Raw genomic sequence first — 24,269 nt, 5'->3', positions numbered from 1 at the left:
GATTAGATCTTCCAATCTAGAATGCAATGATTTAGGTGTTATGTTATTTTCCAACCAATTAGCTAATTGTATGCACTGAATCATTTATGATAAATATTATGTTTCGGCATTAAATAAATGACGACGAATGTATGATAACATCTAATACTGGCAAAACAAAGTTTCTCTTCTTTAACAATTACAAGAAACCTTCTCAACCACTGATTGCCATCACTGATAATATGCTACCTGCAAGATCTTTATTCAAACTCCTCAGCTTAACATTCACAGGCAACATGAATTGGAACAAATATATTGAAGACATTGCTAAGGCTGACGCAAAGAAAGTGGACTTTCTACTGTGCTAGAAAATTACTCACACCTGAGAGTATTCTTTGTCTTTACAAAGCCACCATTTGCTCATGTTTGGAGTATTGTTATCACATTTGGTCTGGCACATCTACCACTAGTCTTTCCCTTTTAGACAGGGTTCAAAAAAGAGTCTCAAATCAAATAGGTCCCATACTATCAACCAAGCTCAACGTAAAGCTAACCTGACAAGCAGTAAAATCCAACCCTTTCACTCTAGATGTCCCTAGATGCTAGAAAGCTTTCTATTCTAATAGCTTATTCCCTCAAACTGCTAGGCATTGAAATTCCTTCCTAGTCTCTGGTTTCCCTGACTGTACTAACATGCAGAAATTTAAATGTAATGTGACTAGACATTTTGTTACTTAACTCTCTGTAGTGAAGTAGAAAAAAAAAAAGAAATTAAAAAAAAAAGTATATAAGACACAGCTGTTCCTTCCAAAAGGTTGAGCTCTTCAACGTCCAAAAATAATTCACCGTCACAAAAAGAATTCACCGTCACTTCTTCCAACCGTCGTTTCACTCTCTGTGCTCTTCCCCCTGCTTAAAAAAAAGTACCGTTTATATGCTGCCCATTTCTCCACTTATGCAAATTGACTATCAACCAGAGCCATCTAGTTTTCCATTTCTCCAAACAGCCAATTTACAAAGGGGGACAACTCAAACCACACTCCCTACATAGTGCCCCTGGAGATATAGTCCCAATTAATAGCCCTTTACATCCAAGTGGCAATATGCTTCTTTGGGGTTATAAGAATAAAAAAATAATTTTAAAAAAATTTAGAAACATTGTTTGCTCTCCGAAATAAGATTTTATTTCTAATTTCATTTCTGAATCGAGATTGACAGAGACATCACATTTATCTATTATATCTATAAAAATGAGAATGTGCATGTGTGAGGACAGTTCTCAGCCAATATACTCAATGAATTTTTGATCTACAGACTTGAAATTTGGTATATAGGGTATTTAGATATGTGGAAAACTTTTTAATCGGTTTTCATCTGGAAAAAAAGAGCTACTAAGAGGTCAAAATTGAAAAATTGGAATTTGGGGTTTTTATCTGTTTGTCAACTGCTTCACAACTGTGTATATGCGAATTGTTCATATTATTATGTTAAGAATAAGTAGGTTTTAAAACGCTTTTTAAAGACGTGTCAAGCTGGCTTAATGGTTATCATACTTGACTCGCTGTCTTTAGGTTTTGATCTCAGCTGTAGTATTTTTATTTTTACTTAACAGTGAACTGTTTAGAAAAAATATAATACTTGCATGCACATGTCTCAGTTTCTTTTCGTTTTATTTTTTTAGTTCATTTGTTTTTAAAGGAATTTAACATTACATTTAATACCTAATATAATAAATAAGAAATTTGCATTAATTAAAATTTAATATTCATGCATATTTTATGACTAGGCAACGCCAGGTGGCCTGCTAGTAGTTATATATTTATTGTTTTGGAACTTTTGATATAGTTCTTATCAAATCATTTTTCTTTTATCTTTTCAACAGGCCACATCAAAACTTCTTGTGAATTATCCAAAGAAACAAAGGAATGAAATTTTGGATTATCTGTTTAAGGTAAAAAAAAAAAAAAAATTATTTTTTTATTTTGTTCTTAAAATAAGATTTTTGTAGGAATATTCAATCCACATGAGAGGGAAATAAGTAAAAAATATTAAATGTTTTTAAATAATCACCTAAAAATAAAAATCAGCAATGGGGACAACTCATTTTTCATAATTTTTTCATTATATATTTATAAGAAAGTTAGGAGAAATAATCAACAACAACATTGCTAAACTCATTTTTAAATTAAAAGTTGTTGGGAAGCAACTGAGAGAAAGCTGATGATGAAATAGGCAAATGCCACCCACAATAATTTCTGTAAAAACCAACTTTCACCTGGGCCAAACCTCTCATCAAGCCAAGTGAAGAGAAAAATTGTTGTTACTATTGCTTCTTGTGGATGTACCATGATGATATTATTACAAGTTAGAAAAGCATTTCATCCAAGGCATGAAAATTGTTAAACAAAATTATCTTGGATTTATTTTATGTAATGTACATTCTGTTGCACTTTAAAAAAAAAAAATCATTGAAAATTTTATATCTATTTCATTAATTGCTAGATGAAAGATAATGTTTTTACATTGCAACAAAATATACATTACATAAAATAAATCCAAGGTAATTTTTTGATTCAATTTAAATTAAATTTTTATACCTTACTTTGTAAAATTTATAAAAATGCACTTTGAAGATAAATAAATTTCAAATTGAATCTTGTACCTTTATTTTTAAAGCCTATAGTAAAAACATTTTGTTTAACAATTTTCATGCCTTGGATGAAATGCTTTTCTGGCTTGTATCACATCTTTTTAAGATTATATTTTAAAACTCTCTATTTCAGTTTGTATTTCTCCTCACGCCACAACTCATTTTTTGCAACCTCCCTCTTTGTAATACAGGTCTGAATAATGAGAAAATCTGAATTTTTTTTAACAAAAACTTAAAAATAACTTTTTTAGATTAAATTTTTTAAAACTTCTTTCAGAATAGGAAATCTTTAAAATTTAATAAGGAACATATTTCATATAGGTTTCATTAACAAATATTCAGTACATAACGAGAAAAATAGAGATGAAAATTTCAAAAGGACTGTATAACTGGTTACGGTCAATAGTAGTCCTCGCCAGCGAAAGTCTTTGTTATTGTTATGCTATTATTATTTAAAACATTTTGTGTTCTGCTCTTTCGTGCGAGGACTAATAAAATTTTATAATATAAAATTAATACCACAATTTGATTTTACTCAAGAAAAGTTGTTTAATCTTGATCTAGGGGTTTGTATTAAATTTTATCCCCAGATAGACATTATTTGGTATTTATATATCATCTTCTATTTCTTACATGTTCTCTCTCTCTCTCTCTCTCTCTCTCTCTCTCTCTCTCTCTCTCTTCAAGAAATATTTTTTCAATCTCTTTTCCCTTAAATTTTCCTCCTCATGCCATGCTCTTATTTAGTTTTCGTATGAACTCTTTGTGTTTATTTTTCAGCCAAACTTTGGTGCCGCACTTCAAATTCTTAAAGTTGAAATTGGTGGTGACGCCCAAAGCACAGGTAAGAAATTATTGCTCAACAGATTTGCATTAATTTATTTTTAAAAAATTGTTTTTATTGTTCTACATTTTTTAAATATAATCATTTTCACATTCTATCAAAAATTCAAACTATACACTGCAGCACCCATACAGTATGTTCTGAGATCTTTTACTTTTAGCTCCTGTACACTGTGGAATCTGTACAGTATACTCTGAGATTTTTTTTTATTGCATTTTCACCCCACACAAGATACAGTGCCACTTTGGTGTATGGGCTACTATCTGAGATATAATTTGCAAGGATGCTATGTAGAGAGTGGTCTGTTTACATTGCACTTGAACTTTTGCATGTCAATACAGTCAGGGAAGCAGGAACCCGGAAGGGAATTCCAAAATCTAGCAGTCCTAGGAAAGAAACTATTATAGTAGAAGGCTTTCTGGCATATGGGGATCACTACTGTGTAGGGGTGGGATTTTGCTGCTTGTGAGGTTTGTCGGGGGAGGGGTACAAAGGCTTGTAATTTGTTGGAGCACCTACCATTAAAATACTTGTAAAACAGGCAGAGGGATGCAATATTTCATAGATTGGATAGACGGAAGCCTAGCTGACAGTTCAGGACTTATTAGGTTGCTGACTCTCTTTTGAATCTGCCCAGGAGTGAGACACTAGTAAAAGATGCACCAGCCCGAATGTGACAACAATACTCCATACATGGACGAATGTTGACCTTTTAGAGGTGTACGATACTCAGGCATAAGCAACTTTCTAGCACAATAGAGAAAGCCCATCTTTGTATCAGCCTCAGCAATGCCCTCTATATCTGTTCCATCTCCTGTCCCTGTGAACGTTAAGCCGAGGAGTTTGAATGAAGTACTTTCAGGTAATGTATCATTAGCTTTGGCTATTGATGATTGAGAAGGTTTCCTTGTAGTTATTAAAGGAAAAAAGCTTAGTCTTGGCAGCATTGAATGTTATTCATTTTTGTCCCCATTTCACTACAGACTTTCTCTAGTGTTTCTGCCATTGTCTTTTTACTTTTTGCTCTTATACACTGTACAGTATGCTCAGAATTCTTTTTACTTTTGACACTAATGCACTTTATAATTTTTAATCAGGAACATTTCTTATAAATTAGATATGCAGTGACGTTTGCTTAAATTAGACATTGAATATAACAAAATCGAATTGTACTAAGTGCCAAATGTAGTTAGATTTTGTGAGTGGTTATCTCACCTGATGCATTCCCCCCTCACACACTAACCTTCTTTTCATGCTGAATATGTATCTCCTTTAGAACTGTTACATTTCTGTTTCTTGTATTATGTGATTTTGTGAAGATTCACTTTCTAATTTTAAGCAATTATTCATCATGAGCAGCAGCAGGAGAGTGATGGTGGCTCAGTGGTTAATGGTATGGGCTGACAACCTGAGTGTACCAAGTTCAAATCCAGATCATTCCACATAAGCATTTTCACTTAGGGATATTGGCAACTTTCATGTGGTCCCTCCTGCAAGTATCTGATATCCTTCTAGAAAAAATTCTTAATAGAAAAATATCAGGGAAATGACTGCCAAAAATAAAAATAAGGTATCTGGCCTTCGGGCTAAGATCCAAGTGTAGTACATGTTCTGATGCTACACTTAAGTTAATTTGTCCTTGGTCAATGTAGGGGAAACCCTTCTATACTAAGGCGATTCATATTTTTATCTACTCCCAGAGTGCCCTCTTTTGGGGGGAGATGGTTTTCCCTACATTAAAAATGACCTTGTGTCACATTTCGCTCTCATGGAGCAGCAAATAAATGCAACAAGAATCATCATGAATGATACGCAACAAGAATAATAGCAAAGTATCAGCAGGTACATGTTTGATGACTTCCAGATTACCTATCTCATTCCAGGTTTTTCTCTCAAATTCATCCTTATCATTTCACCCCATGTTTTCCTTGATCTTACCCTGCTATTTCTACTGTTCTATACTTAAGCAAGAACTCTCATTCATTCTTTTAATGTGACCATATCAACAAAGTCTTCTGTTCTGTATACATCTTATATGCATTAAAAATCATTTTTTTTTTTTTTTATTGGTGGAAGCTATTTTAAATAAGGTTATGATAACAGAGACCCAAGGTCTTCTGTATCTTCCCAGTGTCTAATTTAAAGTAACTGTTTTTAGATCGATCCAAATCCCTTTGAAAAATCCAACATCTTTGAAAAAATTTAAAGAGAATTACAAAGAGAAACGTTTTTTTTTTTCTTTTGTATTTTGTAAATTACAGATGGCACAGAGGCTTCACATATGCACGACAGCTGGGAAGAAAATTATTATCGCGGCTACGAATGGTGGTTGATTAAAGAAGCTAAAAAGGTGAGGAGAAAAAAGAGCAAAATAGTAGAAATAATAAATGTCCCCATTTACTTGCCCCTCCACATAAGAACAGAGAGTTCTGGTCCAGAATTTCCTTTATTTTAAAAAAACAAAAATAAAGAAAAATTTGTATGATGTACGTACCTGTGACAAAATGAAAATATAATCTTCCAAAACTCATATAAAATAAGCAGTATTATTTTTAAATAAGAAAATCAATTTTTATGAGTAGCAGAAAAGCTTGTCTTACTGCCATTTTGAAAACCATCTAAAAAAACATAACTCGATGATTTTATCATACAAGATTTATGTTTTAATGCCTACAAATTCCCATTAATCACTTAAAAATGATTTTCTTTATAAAAATAAAACTATTGAATCAATTTACATAATTTTTGCAATGATATTTTTCACATTTTTTGCAAAAATCCTCTTGCATTTTCTTTCTTGTTTATTGAACATGGGTTCTATAAAATCTTCTTGTAATGAATAGCAATGGCTGACTTAATTCTATTGTGTAATTCACTGCAATGTAATTTTTTTTTTACTCTTATTCACCCCAAACAGGGCACATTGCCACTTAAATGTAAGGAGCTACTATTTGGGATCATATCGATAGGGACATTATGTAGGGAGTTTTACTTAACCCTTATCCTTGAGTGACCTCCTGTCCTTGATAATTAAGTATCTTCCAAGTAAAAAAAAAGTTGAGCATCAAGATGTCTGTTCACATTGCATTTAAATTTTTGCCTGTCAGTAGAGTTGGGAAAGCAGGAGACCGAAAGGGAATTCCAATGTCTAGTAGTTTGAGGGAAGAAACTATTATAGTAGAAAACTTTCCAGCATCTAGGGACCTCTAGAATGAGGAGGTGGGATTTTTGCTGCTTGTCAGGTTATTTAGGTGTATTTACTTCAAGTAGACACAAGTGCTACAAGTTCATCAGAGCACATTTCATAAAAATACTTATAAAACAGGCACAGAGATGCAACATTGTGGTGATGAGACAGGGGTTGAAGTTTGGTTGATAATGCAGAACCTATTAAGTTGGGAACTTTTTTGGCGACACTCTCTAAGAGAGTGAGAGTAGTGGTAGCTGCACCATTCCAGATGTGGCAATAATACTCCACGCATAGGCCATAAGCGAATGGTGGCTTTGTAGAGATATAGGATACTGTCAGGTGTGAGTAATTTTCTAGCCTGGTAAAGAGATCCCACCTTCGTTTTGGCAGCCTTGACAATGTCTTCAATATATTTGTTCCAGATAATGTTGCCTGTGAATATGAAGCCAATTAGTTTAGACAGAGCTCTCAGATAGCATATTATTAGTCATGACAATCAGTAGTTGAGAAGGTTTCTTGTAATTGTTAAAATAAAAAAAACTTAGTCTTAGCAGCATTAAATGTTACTTATCCATTTGCATCCTTTTGCTGCTACAAACTATTACTCTGTCCCTCAGAACTCTGAAAGATCAAAGGCACACAACCCCTTAAGGAATTATGCTTTAAACCTATTTTGTTCATCCAAAATTGAATAGGTTAATTCTGCCAAATTTTGTCATATCTCCAATCTGCAAAATTATTTTTGTCTTAAAAATTTTCACATTTATTTTCTTTTTCAGCGTAACCCAGCCATAAAAATCTATGCATTGCCATGGACATTTCCATATTGGATAGGCGATAAATCTCCTTATGTGACTCCAAACCGGACAGCAGATTACATTGTCAGGTGGATAGAGGGGGCCAAACGGGTCCATAACATAACTACCGATTATGTTGGAGTAAGTTCAAAATATCTCAATTTTAAGTCTTGGCTTTTTTGTTTGTACATCACAGATAAAGCAGCTTCCTGTAGAAGATGCTTCATCTGTCTGTCATGTTGGTGTTTGAAATAGCATTTTTCAGTATGTGCAAACATCTCTATGAGTCTCATTTGGTTGATCTGTTATCACTTTTTGTTTCATTTTACTTCTGTCGAAGTTTTCAGAAATCAAAAGGCCTCCTTCTTGGATCTAACACTTTGTCTCTATATGAGACACAGATATTCAAATGTTCCATTAAAGTTCTCCTTTATCTCTCGAGCACTGAGTTAGTTGAGAACATTATTTCTTTCTATCCAATAGACCATTTTAAAATGTTATCATATATCTTTCTTTTTAATCCCCTGGTCTTACTGGATTCCAAAACAAGAATACATCTAGTCTGGTGGAGTATACAGTCTCATGCTGTTACTTGAGGTAACATCACTTGGAGAAGGTACACCATTCTTTGTAAAAGCCAGTGTAGGTTAGTTATATCAAGGAGATCTTATTTAGGCCATGAATGCTATGTGATTTTGAATATTTAGTCAAAGTTTACTTGTATCAAAAAATCATGCCAGATTGTCTTAACAAACCTCTGTACAGGAAGACCTTAAACACTCGAGAGTGTCTAGTAGGCATTCAAGATCTCTAGGACGCCTACAGTTATGTTATAGAAAGTCTGCATTTGATACTGATTGCCACTATTGACTGCTATGACACTTTATCATAACTCTATTTATAGTCTCTGGGAGAGTCCATCTACTCTTGAATGATCACCATCATACCTGCCTTTTTAGCCTTGATCCATCCGGAACTAATATCTTTTTCTTTTTGAGTTTAATAAAATCTATAATCTTACAGTTTCTTCTTAATTTGAAGATATTTTTTTAAAACACCTAACATTCTCTCATCAAATCCCAATCTTTCCCCTTTCTCTTTTTTTAAAAAAAAATATCTCCTTAAAAAATGCTCAGAAATCTTTTTAATAAACACTTTGTAATAATTTACAAAATCAATTGAGACATCAGTGTTTACTTATTTAAAAAAAAAAATCATTTTCACCCCAAAAATGGTATATTACTACTTGGGACATAATTGGCTAATATTTGAGATTGTGTCTAACAAAGGACTGAGCAGCAAGATGTCTGTCTATATTATATTTAAATTTCTGCATGTCTGTACACTCAAGGAAGTAGGAGACTGGAAGAAAATTCTAACGCCTAGAAGTCTGAGGGAAGAAACTTTGAGTAGAAGTCTTTCCAGCATCTAGGGACCTCTACAGTGAAGTGGGATTTTGCTGCATTTTGAGTTATGAGTATGAGTTCATCAGAGCACATTCAATTAAATTCAATTCAATTGGCATAGGTTAAAATATTAGATGTTTTGTCACCATTAAGAAGGGCATGGGAAGAGAGAAAAAAAGAAGGAAAAGCAAACAGAGGGAGGGGTGCTGCAAATTTATATAGTCGGAAATACAATTGACTAGTACCTGTTCAACATTAAAGTATTTATAAAACAGGTACAAGGATACAATATTGCGGCGATGGGACAGAGGTTGAAGTTTAGTGGATAGTGTGTGACCTATAGATTAGATACTCTTTTTTAGACTCTGACTAAAAATGAAAAAATAGTTGTAGATGCTCCAGCAACAATATTCCATGCATAGACAAATTGTGGCTTTGTAATGCTCTTTGGTGTATATCTTTTTATAGCATGCTAGAGGGAGCCCACCTTCTTTGCAGCAGCTTTGGCCATGTTCTCAATGTATTTGTTCCAATCCATGTTGCCTGTGAATGTTAGGCCAAAGAGTTTGAAAGATGGGTTCTCAGGTAGAGTGTTATTTGTCATGGCAATCTGGTTGATAGTTTTTTGTAGTTGTTAAAGGAAGTTTAGGCTTAGTAGCATGAAATGTTACCATCCACTTACAGCCCCATTTCACTACCGACTGAAGGTCATGTTCTCAGGCTTCTGTAATTGCTTTGAAGATGTGTACATTCATTTTTCCCTTATGTTTATTATAGAGCATGGTGTCATCAGCAAATATACCAGTCTTAGAGACAATTTTATCAGGGAGGCCATTTATGAATATCAAGAATAATAAATGACCAAGGATCGACTCCTGGGGCACACTTGCATTAATATCATATTGTTTAGATATATGTCCATTGCAGACAAACAGGATTTTTCTCAAGGATCTGATTATTTTAAGTATTTGCCCATGAATACCATAGGATTTAATTTTCGTAAGAAACTTTTTATACCAGACTTGTCAAAGGTTTTAGATATATCAAGGGTTACAGCTGTAGTTTTCTGTCTTATCCAGTTTATTCCTTTTTTTTTTTTTTTTATTTTACTTCAGTCGAAGTTCTCAAATCAATGGGCCCACAACCTGGGGCTAACACTTGAGCTCTATGAGATACATAGATATTCGAATGTTCCATTTAAGTTCTTTATCTCTCAAACACTGAGTTAGTAAAGAATTGAGAACATAATTTTCCTCTCCCCAATTAACAATTTTTATACGTTGCAGTATATCTTTTATGTTGATCTCATGGTCTTACTGGATTCCAGGACAAGAATTTATCTAGTCTGGTGGAGTATCCAGCTTCGTGCTATTACTTGAGGAAATATCACTTGGAGAAGGTGCACCATTCCTCGGAAAAGCTGTGGAGTAGCCGTAGTGAGGAGATCGTATTTGGGCTGCGAATACTATGTGATTTTGAATATTTGGTTAGGGTTTACTTCTATGGAAAAAGTATCCTCATGCCAGATTGTTCTGGCAAACCCTGTACAGAGAGACCTTAGACACTTGAGGACAGTGTCTAGTAGGCATTCAAGTTCTCCCCTGTTATTGTATATGCATTCAGAAATGATGGTTAAAATATCTGCAGTAGCCCATGCTTGCCTAAATCCATACTCTTGGTTAAAAATAAACTTAGCATTTACAAAATGGTGCACTAGTGCTTGATTGATTAAAGAGTGTCAGATGATAATTGTGTGGATCGGTTCTTTTGCCAGAATTCTTGAATACTGGTACAATGGAAGCAGTTTTTCAGCTATCATGGAAGCAAGACTTTCCTAGGAATTTGTTGAAGAAGCTGAGAACAGGGCCTTGGGCAGCTGAGCATTTCTTGTTTTTTATGATATCACGGATATGAGAAGGGGTATTTTCAGATTTATGAGGGTGGCTTCTGTCTGCAAAGGGAAATTTGGAAGGAGTGGTTTGAGGGGTATAATGTAGAGTTGGAGGAAAACCATTGGACAAGCAGGTTAGTTCTTGGTTGCCATACAAGTGCCCTCATGGTAGTGGAGGAATTTTTAATTGTTCATTATTCCCCACACTAAATTTTCCACAAATCATGAGTTTCTATTTTCTGTAACTTGATACTGATCACTTTAGTATATCTTCTCTTGGCTGTAGCTATTTCACTCTTGCTTCTATAAACTTTTGTCTATTTGTACTTGACTTGTCATGGCCAAATGCACTATGGCAGTTGCACAAGTTGAAGTGAAATTGGGGAAAGTGGGGCTTACTATAGTACTTCTGTATGGAAACATGTACTTCACTGTTTTAAGTATACACCAGCAGGAATAATATTTGAAAAATACTTCAATTTTTGACTAACTATAGATATCGCTGAAAAATACAGATGTTACTGAGATCGTTAATTATCCTCCTGGTCTTAAAAATAGACCCATAGGTGTTAATGGAATGAAAAATTCCTGAAAGTAAAAATGTATTGATCAGAAAATAAATAAAAATATTCTGTTTTATGATAAAACAAAGATTTTTTAAATAAAATTTACTTTTAATTTCAGATTTGGAATGAAAGATCTTACTCGATTGATTATATAAAGGTTTGTGACATTTTCTTTAGTTTTAACCAAATATGAACCATTGCTTAAGTGAAGATCTTTCTTTTGAACTTGCGATTGTTTCTGACTTCTTCATCTTAAATATGAAGCTTCAATTTTGCTTTTGTGAATTTGCTTCTTAGGTGCTTGTGCATTATCATTGGATTTCTAAAAAATAAAAACAATGCATTTTAAGTCAAAATAGTAATATGTAATTATGCATTATGTCGAAATTAGTAAAAAATTTTATAAATTTATGAAAAATGATCAAATAAAAGATTCGCTAGAACTATACGCTGCAATAAACATTGTTATTCTTGAGCTGCCATTTTTTAATTTGAAATCACAAAAGTGAAGTGAAAACAAGGGAATTCAGTTTGTCATTCAGAATTGGCCGTATGAGACTAAACCATTAAAATTGCATCATTCAATAAATTTTATTTTCCTTGTAATTATTGTTCTACTCTATCACTTTTCATAGTTTTTAGAATTTTTACTAATTTTAACATGTTATGTAATTACATTTTTACTTAAAATGCATTTTTTAGATATCCACTTATAATGCACAAACACCAGTTCTTATTCAACATATTTGGTAAGATGCATGTTATGATGGCTAATTAATTGTAATAATTTTTCGATCTCATCAATTTTTGGCAAAAAATAGCAGCTGTTAATTTAGTGACACCAGCTGTATCTCTATATTTTGGATAGGCAGCCCAGCTCCTTTGTAGAGAACAGCATTTTTTGGATAAATGATCTTTTCCTCCAACTGGTGCCATATACGTTATAATAATGTTGATACACTGGCTCCTGTTAGATAGCTGAAGTTAAGCAAGTCTGGTCAGTATTAAAATGGGTAATTATTTGGGAATACCAGGTGCTGTATGTACTCTCTGCTTATCTTGGCATTGTTCCCAGTCATTCTAGATTTTCCCTTGCCACTGGAATCAAGCAGTACTGATTCAGTAGAGGCATGGTTAGATTGCGTAACCTCTGCCTCAAAATTACATGCTAGCTACCCTTAGCATTATTTCTCAATACTGAACAGAGGCTATGATGGTGAAATCTGTAATTCATAATTCCCCATAGAAAACAACCCTGATCCTAATCCAGGTTTGCTTATCTCATTTTGCTTAATTCACTTTCTTGATTTCAATTCTTCTGATTCTAATTTTTCGGAATTTTCTCTTTTCCAAATTTTATGCATATAACATTTCTTATCTAAAAGATATGTTTGATTATGGAGGACCTTTTAAATGTATTTGCAGTAGCATGTAGTAATCTCCTTTCGCTAATAACAATGATAACATGTGCTTGTAATATTAGCAGAAGTAGCAGTGGTAATTGCTTTCACTAACACGAGAAATAAACAGCACATATTGAAACACATATGAACTATGTGATGTTCAAAACAAAACTGACTCCTGAGCTAAAAATCTGGCTCCTTTTATTCAATCATTTTGAGCTAAAAGCACTTATATTTGCATAATCATTCTCACCTCAAATAGTTCTAGGTTCATGTGCCACTGTTTCCTTACAGCATACACATGCTAATCATAGTTGCTTATTTCTGTCTCTCTGCATCATTACCATGTTATCCCAGTTGCTATGGCCTCATAATGATCGTCTTAGGAATGTCTGTTATGTTAGTAAGGTTTCTTGGCTTTCAAAACGAATAGAACTACATTTCATACGACTGGTTGCCCACCTAAGTACATGGTGACAGAATAGAAACGGAAGGAGGCGAAAAAGACACCTGACAGTATACTTTCTTCGTTTCCTTAGTCAAGAACAGATCCAGGTGACTTTTATTTAGATCTCTAGACAGAAAAATAACCAAAATAGTAGAGGAAAAAAGTAAGATAGCCTCCTCTTTCTTATTCCTCGGTTGCTTACCTCAGTCCCTCCACCCTCTGCTGGTGTTTTTTCCTATCCCTGTACACAAAGAAGAGAAATGATTGGCTGACTCTCTTGCACTCTCATTTAATTATGTTGGTAATGCAACCATTGGAGTGACAAAAAAGAGTGAAAAAAATCTACTGTTTCACTTGATTTATAACGCACTTTGTTATTTTGCTTATGTATTCTGTGATTTGCTTGTTTGTATCCATTTTTAAATGTCAATCTTATTGTTTTAGTTTTTGTTTTGCACTTGCACCAGATTGACTGATCGCATGTCACAAATAGATCAGTCATTCTTTTAGTTTCACTAGATTCTCAAGAAAAATTTTTCATTCTTCTAGATTTTGCGAAATATGTTGTGCATGAGGAAGTTGGAACATGTCAAAATTGTAGCAAGTGATGGCGGTTGGGGGATTGCAGACGATATGCTGAAAGATCGCATATTGAAATTATCGGTTTCAATTATTGGGTAAGTTTTAATGATTGTATCAAGAATAAAAAAATTGCTTGGGATTTTCTTGTCTAAGAATCACAAATGTTTGATTGGATCAGAGAAATTTAAATTTAATCTATAGATTGAATGGCGTATAGTCAGTTAACATACTTTCTAACTTTCGGAAATGGCAACAAGGCAAATCGGTTCCTTGTTTTTTTTTTTCTTGTCTATATCTCCCTTGTACATGTACTCTTTTTATGACATTTTACTGATAATTTTTTTATTTAAAAGTGTTTTCAGTCTTCTTTTAATTAAGAATTATTGAAATTAGTTTTATTCATTTATTTTTTTTTTAAGAATTATTAAAAACACTTTTTGCACACTTTTCTTTTCTTTTTTTTTTCTTTTTTTTTTTGAAGAATTTTTAAAAACATTTTTTTAAATTTTAAAACTATTTTGGGAATATTATGTATTGGATACGTTTTTTATGATGTTTGAAATTTTGCTATTTTGATTTCAATAATTTTATTTTTATACTTTCATAAACATATTTATTGTAAAAATTCAAATAAAAAAACTAATTTTTAAAATTAAAAAAACATTTTTTTTATAATTTCATAAATATATTTCTTATAAAATTTAAAATGAAAGAAAAACTTAGATTTTTATTTTGTTATTAAAAGTGCAAATAAAGATTGTGTTATTTTTATCTGTATAATCTTATTAATTTTTATTGTATATTTTTCAATAATGTCTTTTTCTTATATTTTATTTCAATAAATTGCTTCACAATAGAAATACTGAAGAACAATAACTTGCGGGATTCACTTGTCTTGCTGATTCACATAATTTTACACACCAGATTTTATTGACACTCTATGACCTGCTGTGTCAACGTTGGTACATTGTACATTAGTTTGTTCCATAGCACACACACGCACATTATTATTTTATGTATCTGCATAAAATGTTATAAAGAGATATAGTATTTTACGTATTGATTTTCAACATTTATTTCAACAGTGCTCAATACATGATTAGAGCTAAGTATTATGAAAATATATTTATGGCAATTAAACTACAAAGAGGCTTCTGTGCTTTAATCAAGGAATCATTAGGCTAAAATTTGCAACATAGAAGCCTCTGTGTAGTTCAATTTCTATAAATTGCTACTTTCCCTCTCTCTAATTATTTCCATAATCAAACAATGTTGCTGCTCCACACAAGCTATGAAAGCCGCAAACTGGAAGTCCAAGACTCCAGTTTCACTTTCATTTAGGTTCATCAATTGAATATATCTGAACCCGGAATTCAAAACCCAAGATTTAAAACCAGAGTCAATTGAGCCACTGTGCCACACACAAGAAAGTTTATCGGCATTTGTTTTTTCTTTATTATCCCATAGTCATAAAACCGTTAGCAATAGACAGAGGCTACTAAATTAATTAGGGAATGCATAAAACTTAGCAACATCATGATAGTTAGCCAATACAGAACTCAGAAAATGTTACAGTGATACATGTTCATTCACACATTTCTGAAGCAGCACGTTCAGGACTGCAGAACACAATGTGAAAGGCAATCTCTGGTATATCTCTGAGCAAACACCAGTGTAATTGTACAGAGGGTCTAATGTGAATGTATATCATTGCAGTTCGATCTGTTCAGCCACAGCATAGAGCAGTATTGCAGTGGGACAAGAATCATGAAATAATCTGTAGGCAACAGAAGCAGCCGTTACATTCCGGCGAGTAGACAGAAGATTTAATTCAAGCAGATCATATACTCCTGAGGTAACAGGGTCGTGACAGGAAGTATGTAATATATATCTGATGGCATGATGCTGTAGACGCTCAAGAGAATCAGAAAACACCTTGCCAACTCCGGTGAACATTAGGAACCTATATTCCAAGTAGGGACGGATCATTGCCTTGTAAAACCTAATCAGCAAATGCCATTCATGAGGAATTTGATAGCTCAGGATATGCAACATGTAAAGCTCCTTATTAACCCTTCTGAATAGTTAACACAGATCAAGCAAACCACAGCGAAGTTTCACTAAAGAATGTACCCACTTCTTCTCAACAAAGGGTGTAGTCATTAAACTACTAAGAACCCAGGCCGATGTCTCACAAGTAGGATTTTGACACATGCTAGGATGTAAGTGACTTGAGTTTCAAATTTCAAGTTCAGATATGTTCAATGAGCCCAAATGAGGGCAAAACTCGAGTTTTGGACTTCTGGTCTGCAGTTTTCATGGCTTGTGTGAGTTGTGACATTGTTTGATTGTGGAAATAATTATATAGCATCTCACATTAAAAAAAATCATATATATATATATATATATATATATATATATATATATATGTATGTTGAATCTTGAAGTTGTTTGCATGGCAACCAAGAAAGCTAACCTGCTTGCCTGTCAATTTGCTTCCAAATTTGGACCCAGCAAACAACTCCCTCTCAGATTTTCCGTTGTGCACTGAAACCACACTAGATGATATTAAAATCACTCTTTCTCAAGTACATAATGTCATAAAAAACCTAGACATCTCAAAAGCATGTGAACCTGATCTCATTCCAGCTGTATTAACAAAATGCTCCGCTAAAGTTGCTCCAGTTCTCTCCAAACTTTTCAACAAATGCCTTAACGAATCTTGCTTTCCTGACTGCTGGAAAACTACTTCAGTTATACCAGTTTACAAGAATTCTACACCCTTATCATCCCATTAGCCTCCTCTCTCTTTTTGCCAAAATATTTGAGTTCATAATTAATCAAGCTTTAGTCCACTACCTTACAGTTGCTAAACTTCTGTCCAACCAACAGTACAGATTTAGGCAAGCCCGTTTTACTGCAGATATCCACTCTCTGTAAGATGTAATCTCAATGAATATACCATGCACTGGATAAGGCAAGGAGCGCTAAGGCAATAGTTCTGGATATATCTGAGACCTTTGATGAGGTATGGCATGATGATCTTTTCAGGAAAATCAGATCATATGATATTACTAGATGAATACTTAAAAAAAATTTAATTCTTTTTTAAATAAGAGAAGAATCCAGGTTGTCCTCAATAGTTATATATCAAAACAATATGGATGTGGGTGTGCCTCGAAAGTCGGTCCCTGAACCTTTATTATTCCTGATATTCATAAATGACCTCCCTGATAAAATAATCTCTGCGGTGGATATATTTGCTGACAACACCACACTATAATAGACACAAGGGGGAAATGAATGAACACATATCCAAAGCAATGGCAGAAACCCTAGAGGAAGACCTCCAGTCTGTGGTAGAATGGGGACAGGAATAGATGGTCACATTCGTTACTGCTGAGACTAAGCTTCTTTCCTTTAATAATTACAAGAAACCTTCTGAGCTCTCTCTACGATGCTAGAAAATTACTAACACCTGAGAGTGTCCTGTACCTCTATGGGGTCACCATTGGCCTATGTATGGAGTATTGTTGCTGTGTTTAGGCTGGTACATCTGCTACTAGTCTCTCACTTTTAAAAAGTAGAATTGTCAACTTAATAGGTCCTGCACTGTCAGCTTGGCTTCAACCTCTAGCCCATTGACGAAATGTTGCATCCTTCTGCCTGTTTTACAAGTATTTTAATAGTAGGTGCTCTGATGAACAACAATCACCCGTACCCCACCCAACGTAAATACCACTGACAAACCTGACAAGCAGCAAAATCCTACCCTTACACAGTAGAAGTCCCTAGAAAGTCTTCTACTCTAATAGTTTCTTCCCTAGGACTGCTAGACATTGGAATTCTCTTTCTGGTTCTTACTTCCCTGACTGTACTGACATGCAGAAGTTCAAGTGTAATGTAAACAGACATCTTGCTGTTCAACTCCCCACATAGTATCTCTGCAAATTATGTCCCAGATAGTATCTCCTACATCAAAGTGGCACTGTGCCTTATTTGGAGTTTAAAAAAATGTAAAGAGAAAATAAATTGAGATAAATAAAATTAGTACATTATCATAATTCCAAGAATTCAAACACAGCAAATGACTGGCATGCAATCGTTTTCAAATTTCATAATGATTGGTTAATTGGTTTAAGAGTGAATCTTATATGTATGTATATATTAATATATGCACATATTAAACATGTGTGGGTGTATATACTTTAGCCGAATCCCTTCAGTCAATTTGTAAAAATCAAATAAATTTTTTTTTTTTTATCAGTACCCACTATCCAGGAACCACAAGCTCAAGTAACGCTGTAGCTACCGGTGTTCCTCTTTGGTCATCAGAAGATTACAGCACTTTCAACGATGAAGTTGGCGCCGGATGTTGGGCCAGGGTAAGATGAAACACTCCCTTTTACTATTATTTGCTGATGCAGTTTTGTAGAATTCTTGAGGAAAATTAATTTTATTTTATGAAAACTTGAAAAGTCATTTTTTGAAAGAGTATAATTTTCTAAAAGATCCAAATTTTTTTCTGTATTGGATTATTCAGACTACTGTTCTCATGAGTTTTGTTCGCAAAACATTTTGACTGATGTAACTTCCAACATTTTTCAGGCGTATCTTATAGAACATGAATCTTTCTGTTGAACTCAGAAATCTCCACGGAATTTCTAATAGAATACTTTATTTAATTCACAGAAGTAGCATGTCCTCATTTCATTAGTCATGATTGTGTAGAAGTCTTGAGTAATTCACAATTGTATTCTTAGTATCACTTGCAATGAGGATTGAATCTTCAACCTTGAGAAGAGTATCACCTAGAATTTTATTTTACTTGATACTTTATTATTTTTTGTATTTGTTTGTAGATCATGGATGAGAATTATTCACCAATAATTACATATTAAAAGGGATTTAAAAATGTTGCTCTTGTGGATGTGAACCTGAAATAAAGAGAAGTTTCATTTGCAACAAATCAGTGTTCATTTTTCACTTCAGAATTTCACCTTATTTTTATTATTTTTTTATGGAAAACAACCTTTTAAACAACTTTGATCCTGTATATAATATTTTGATTGTTGAAATTTCCCTCTGGACCAAATTACCATAGGCTTGCATTAACAGATGCCACATACAAATTTATTATGTCTAAACTATATTACCCACCATCTTATGTAACTTTTGTACTCTGTCACATACACATTTAGTTGTGATATTAAAATGCTAGCTTCCATCCGTGGAGAACTACCATCACAATCACAGCATTTTAAGAGGAAGAAGTCCCTACTTTTTTCCATGTATATTTAATCCTACCAGTCGTCACCGGGTACAATTCTATATTTTTCTACTACAGTGCGATTACACCTTTCTTAACTGCAAGATTACATACATAGGCATAACATATTCCTTCCGATTTTTGCATTATGATTACTAAGTTCTCCCCAACAAACTTCAACACCGAATCGGAAATTCAAAAACAAAATGAAACAAACTTCATTTTTATTATGACAATTTGCTAAGACTTAAAGCCAGGACTTTCTATTCGACATTTTAAAGGCTTCTGAGGAGTCACGAAGTGACTATTAACAATTACAATTGCATTGTTTACAAAAAATAAATGAAATAAGTACTGCCTTTAACAATTCACAGCTTTAAAATTCTTAGCAAATTCTCAGTTAATTTAAAAGATTGAAAGTTTTGGGAGATTTTCATTTCTTGACCTTTGGGCCAAGATCACATAATTCTTATTTATTACTTATTTGTCATGTTATTTAACCAATAGCATTGTGTTATTTATTTCTTACATTTTCAGTGAATTTTATTCAATTATTCAAGTACGCATGAAAAAAAAAGAATTATTTTATTTTAGTAAGAAAGATAACAAATAAGTAATTCATTCTTACTAAAATAATAACAGGGTAAATACATCTCTGGTAATAATAAAAATAAAGTTTGTTTCATTTTGTTTTCAAGTTTCCAATTCGATGTTTAAATTTGACTGTTACATTTACATGTGCACACATTAACATTTTTTTGTGGGAGGGGGTAATTAACACATTACATCCACCTCCACATTTTTTGTTACAATTATGATTTTTGCCTTTTGCCATTCCCTAGTACAGTAGACGGTTAGATTTCTTTTGCACACATACACATTAACATTTTTAGGGGTGGTGGGGGGGTAGATTATGTCCACCTCCTCATTTTTCATTACAATGACCCTTTTATAGATTTTTGTCTATACTGATTATGAAGATCTCATTCAAATTTTGTGCAGACAAGTGCTTCTAGAGATATAAACACATGTATTCTGCACTATAATTCAATACCTGCCAGATTTGTAATCCACTTATACATAGACATATAAACAGTGAGAATCTCTAAATTCTAAAAAAATTGTTTATATTTTCTATTCTTATTCTAATGGACCATTTTTCCTAATTTTATTATTGCATATGGATTTACACATCCCCTTATTTGCTTTTCAGATTCAAACAGTACCTTTAGGTTATCAACAATCATAGTTTATTTTTTTGCGAGGAGGGATGGGAAGAGGCTTCCACCGGGCAACGCCAATTAACGGGTCCTGCTAGTTTGCAATTTTGTTTTGGTATTGATTTTTTTTTTTTTTTTTTTTTTTAATCTAACATGTTCATTTTTTTTGTTTCTTTGTAGATCCTCAATCAAAATTATGTCAATGGTTACATGACAAGGTTGGCTATTTTTCTTTTTTTATTTTAAAATTTTAGAACAATGGTTAAGTGTAAGAGATCACCTCATTTACTATAAGTTTAAATCCTGTTTTTTACAAAATTTGTTTTGGTCCTATTAACAAGTAAGTCAGCCATTTTAAATATAAAAAGTGAATGCTTGCCTAGAACTACACCTCCTCCACTCTCCCTGAAAAAAAGAAGAATCTGTATGATGTATGTACTCATAATATTGTACACCAAAAATCACATAAATTGATGAAAGTTTTATTTTTAAATAAAGAAATACAATTTTATGGCCAAATGACAAGCAATGATCTGGCGATGCCGTCTAAATACAGGGTGAAGGAACAAGGGAGATAACTCCAAATAAAACTTTTAAAAGATTTTAGAAATCCATTATTAACATAGGAATGGAGAGGGGCATGGAAAAACTCAAATTCGCCTAAAAATGTAAAAATAAAACTACTTGCTCAATTTACGTGATTTTTGGTGTATGATATTTTATTTCTCTCACAGCTATGTACATCATACAGATTATTTATTTTTTCATGGGCAAAGTTCTGAATAAATGACAGAAAGTGTCACAAATACAAATAAAGAGAAAAATATTAAAACTTTCAGATTAAAAACTAATGTGTATTTCACAAGGGAGGTAATTTTTCATAAACGACTCGTGAGCCATGGGTACATTGCACATTAATTAATTTATTGGGAGGTGACGGTTGTCTGGTGGTTAACAACACAGACTGATGATCTGGGTGCTCTAAATTCGAATACAGTTCATTCCACAAAAATTACTTTCATTTAGGATGTTGGCAAGAGACTCTTCGGATTCGTACGATATGATGATAATGATGATGATTTCATTTATTGCCCTAGTCTTTTGAACTGATTGTAAGGGTAAATTCGATATTTTAAAATTACATTTATTTATTGCTAGCTTATGGAACAATGATTAATAATTCCTGAGCTTAACATATATTAAGCCATTGCTTTGCTTGAACAGTATTTTTCCCATCAGAAAGCAATGCTTTATCAACAAATAAAATTCAGATTTATTCCATTCTTTTTAAAATTTGAAACAGTAGCTTCATTTAAATAATTGTAATTTGTAAATTATTTATCCAATCAAACTTAAATCTTGACATGTGCAATTTGAAGGTTAATACTTTATAAAAATGATATAGATATTTTAATTTGGACGAAATAAAATAAACATTCTCAATTTTATACACAAATTTTCTTCTCTTAAAAGATTTCTTTCAGATTTTACTTTCCAAACCATGATTGTTAAAAAAATAATTTTTTTTTATTTGTTTTTGTTTTTTAAAATGGAATATCGCGACTGCCACCACTCCTGCCTTTTTGCCTACCTCAATGTCTGGGTCACTTGCAGCATCTTAAATACCAACTCCGAATGATGTGTCATTTAAAAATGTTTAAATGATGTGCTTTTGCATTTATTTTTGTATGTGAAATATTTCGATTAACTCCCTTTTTTTTCCCCCTTGCATTTTGTCAGCACAATTTCCTGGAATCTAATTGCAAGTTATTATCCATCTTTACCGTACAATCGATGTGGACTGATGACGGCTAACGAACCCTGGAGTGGATATTATCGAGTAGATTCACCCATCTGGATTACGGGTAAGTCCATTCAACTACTTTATAACACCTGGATCCTAATTTTTATGGCGGATCAACACTTTTGATGATTAATAAATGTTGAAACATACCAGGATTACCCAGGGTTACTTGGGAGTATAGATAAAAAAATAAGTTAAAAAGTTTTTTAAAATTTCACTCTTTCTCCCTTTGATTGACCCCCTCATCCCATTATGTACTCACTCTTATACAACTGGTTCAATATTTTAAACAACTAGCAGTAACAATGAAAAAAATGTGATGGTGCTTGTCCCACCCTCATGAAAAACAAAAATAAAGAAAAATCTATATGATGTATGTACTTGTGATAGTAAGAAAATACTGTATACCAAAAATTATGTAAACTGATCAAGTTTTATAGGTAAACGATGAGGGACAATCTTGCAACGCCATCTTGAAAACAGATTAAGGGAACAAGGGAGAGAACTCCAAAGAATTCAAACTTTGGAAGTTTTTTTTTTTTTTTTTTTTAAATAATGTTAAAATTTCGGATAGGCAGCATTATTCAAAATAAATGACACATTTCTGATATATTTTATTTCTGAAAAAAATAAAATTCATCATTAGTTCACACTCCCTTTAAAAAAGTCTTCGCAAATAGAAATAGAATTCAGAATAAGCCTTGTACATCTTCATAAGATCTAAAAATTCCTATTAATTGCTTGAAAATGAATTTTTTGTATACAATAGTTTCTTTCTCTCATGGATACATACATCACACAAATTTGTATTTATTTTTGTTTTTTCATGGAGAGGGAGTTTTGGACAAGCACCAATGTAATTTTTTAACACCTCCCACTCTACTGCACTAATTTGACCCCCATGATCCCAAGGGAATGAATTGGTTTTTCTCTGATTGCTTTGCATTATTTTGTCTTTATTTATCAAGAAAAATGAATAAAAGGTAAGAACAATTTTATCTTTTTGATTTTTGCAGCTCACACAACTCACTTTACAGAAATTGGCTGGACTTACTTAGCTCACGGCCATGGTGTAGGAAAATTAAAGAAAGGTGGTAGTTACGTCTCTCTGACCAGCCCAAAATCGGACCAATTGACCATAATTTTTGAAACCATGGTAAAGACCAACATTTAAACATTCTTTTTTTATGACCTAGCAATCTTTTTTATTCATTTAGTGTTGAAATGTTTTCTAAATCATTTGTTAATTTAATTTGTTTGTAGTACAGGGAAGAACAGGTGCTAGTGTGATTGGAAGAGTTCAGAGTTTTTTTTTGTTTTGTTTTTTTATATGGAGGTCACCACTTATCAAGGCCCAAAGGCCACTCAGGGATAAGGGTTATTGCGTGTTCAGTAATCAATGAGATAGTATTGTAGTAATCATTAGTATTGAAGATTTGATAGTGTCTTACTTAAGAGGGAAGTTTGTCAGAAATTTGATTACTAACCAGCAGAGCATTACCACTGTAAACCAAAGAAAGAGTCTATAAGGCATGCTTATGTAATGTAATAATGTATGGAAGTGAAACCTGACCAGTGAAGGCTGACGACATGCATGCAGAGAAATGATGTGAGAATTATACAATTAATGTGTGCTGTGAGTTTTAAAGACAGGCTTAATTCTGACAACTGTTAAGAAAGATTAAATCTGAACTGCATAGAGAGATGGGTGCAGAATAGAAGATTTTGATAGTATAGCTTTGTGGAAAAACTAGAAAAGAGTTCTTGTGTGAGTAGATGTTGGACAGTTGAAGTAGCAGGATCAGTTTGCAGGGGATGACATTCTTTAGTTATTGACAAAAGTAGGATTTTTTATCCTAATGAATCACTAATTATCAAAGTCAAAAGTCACTCAAAGATAATGGTTAATGAAATGGCTAGATAAACAGTTTGTAACCTTACTGCTTCCATGGACTGTTATCCACAGTCATAGTAGTTACAAGTTCAATGCCATCCCTAACCACGGGATCACAAATGTAACATTGTCTAGTTTCAGATGCCTCAAATGTTTTCAGACATTCCCTGATCGCTTGGAACCACACATATAATGTCAGTTTTAGTGCCAAAGTGCACAGACAACTAGGTCTGAGTGGCAACGCTGTTTTCACACTAACCAGTTTTTGGTGATACTAGACCATTATTTTTGCTCTCTGTAACTTCTCCAAGATTGATTGTTCGAGT

The 24,269-nt window shown here is 33.1% G+C and overlaps 1 protein-coding gene across 1 annotated transcript in view; it reads left to right on the top strand.

Moving 5' to 3' along the window:
• The window catches only part of LOC145266985 (galactocerebrosidase-like), a 71,054-nt gene that overhangs the window by 28,902 nt on the left and 17,883 nt on the right, over positions 1-24,269 (top strand). The window contains exons 2-11 of the mRNA XM_080122828.1: positions 1,862-1,930; positions 3,410-3,473; positions 5,735-5,823; positions 7,443-7,601; positions 11,442-11,480; positions 13,724-13,851; positions 18,024-18,141; positions 20,426-20,463; positions 21,986-22,110; positions 23,066-23,205. Coding sequence (XP_079978954.1) covers positions 1,862-1,930; positions 3,410-3,473; positions 5,735-5,823; positions 7,443-7,601; positions 11,442-11,480; positions 13,724-13,851; positions 18,024-18,141; positions 20,426-20,463; positions 21,986-22,110; positions 23,066-23,205 — 969 coding nt within the window. The remainder of the gene's footprint in view (positions 1-1,861; positions 1,931-3,409; positions 3,474-5,734; positions 5,824-7,442; positions 7,602-11,441; positions 11,481-13,723; positions 13,852-18,023; positions 18,142-20,425; positions 20,464-21,985; positions 22,111-23,065; positions 23,206-24,269) is intronic.

This window comes from Euprymna scolopes, chromosome 42 (assembly GCF_053919585.1).
Source record: "Euprymna scolopes isolate OS-2025 chromosome 42, ASM5391958v1, whole genome shotgun sequence".
In the NCBI taxonomy this organism is placed as follows: domain Eukaryota; kingdom Metazoa; phylum Mollusca; class Cephalopoda; order Sepiida; family Sepiolidae; genus Euprymna; species Euprymna scolopes.
The sequence above is the reverse complement of the archived record's forward strand: the minus strand, read 5'-3'. Positions and strand labels throughout refer to the sequence as shown.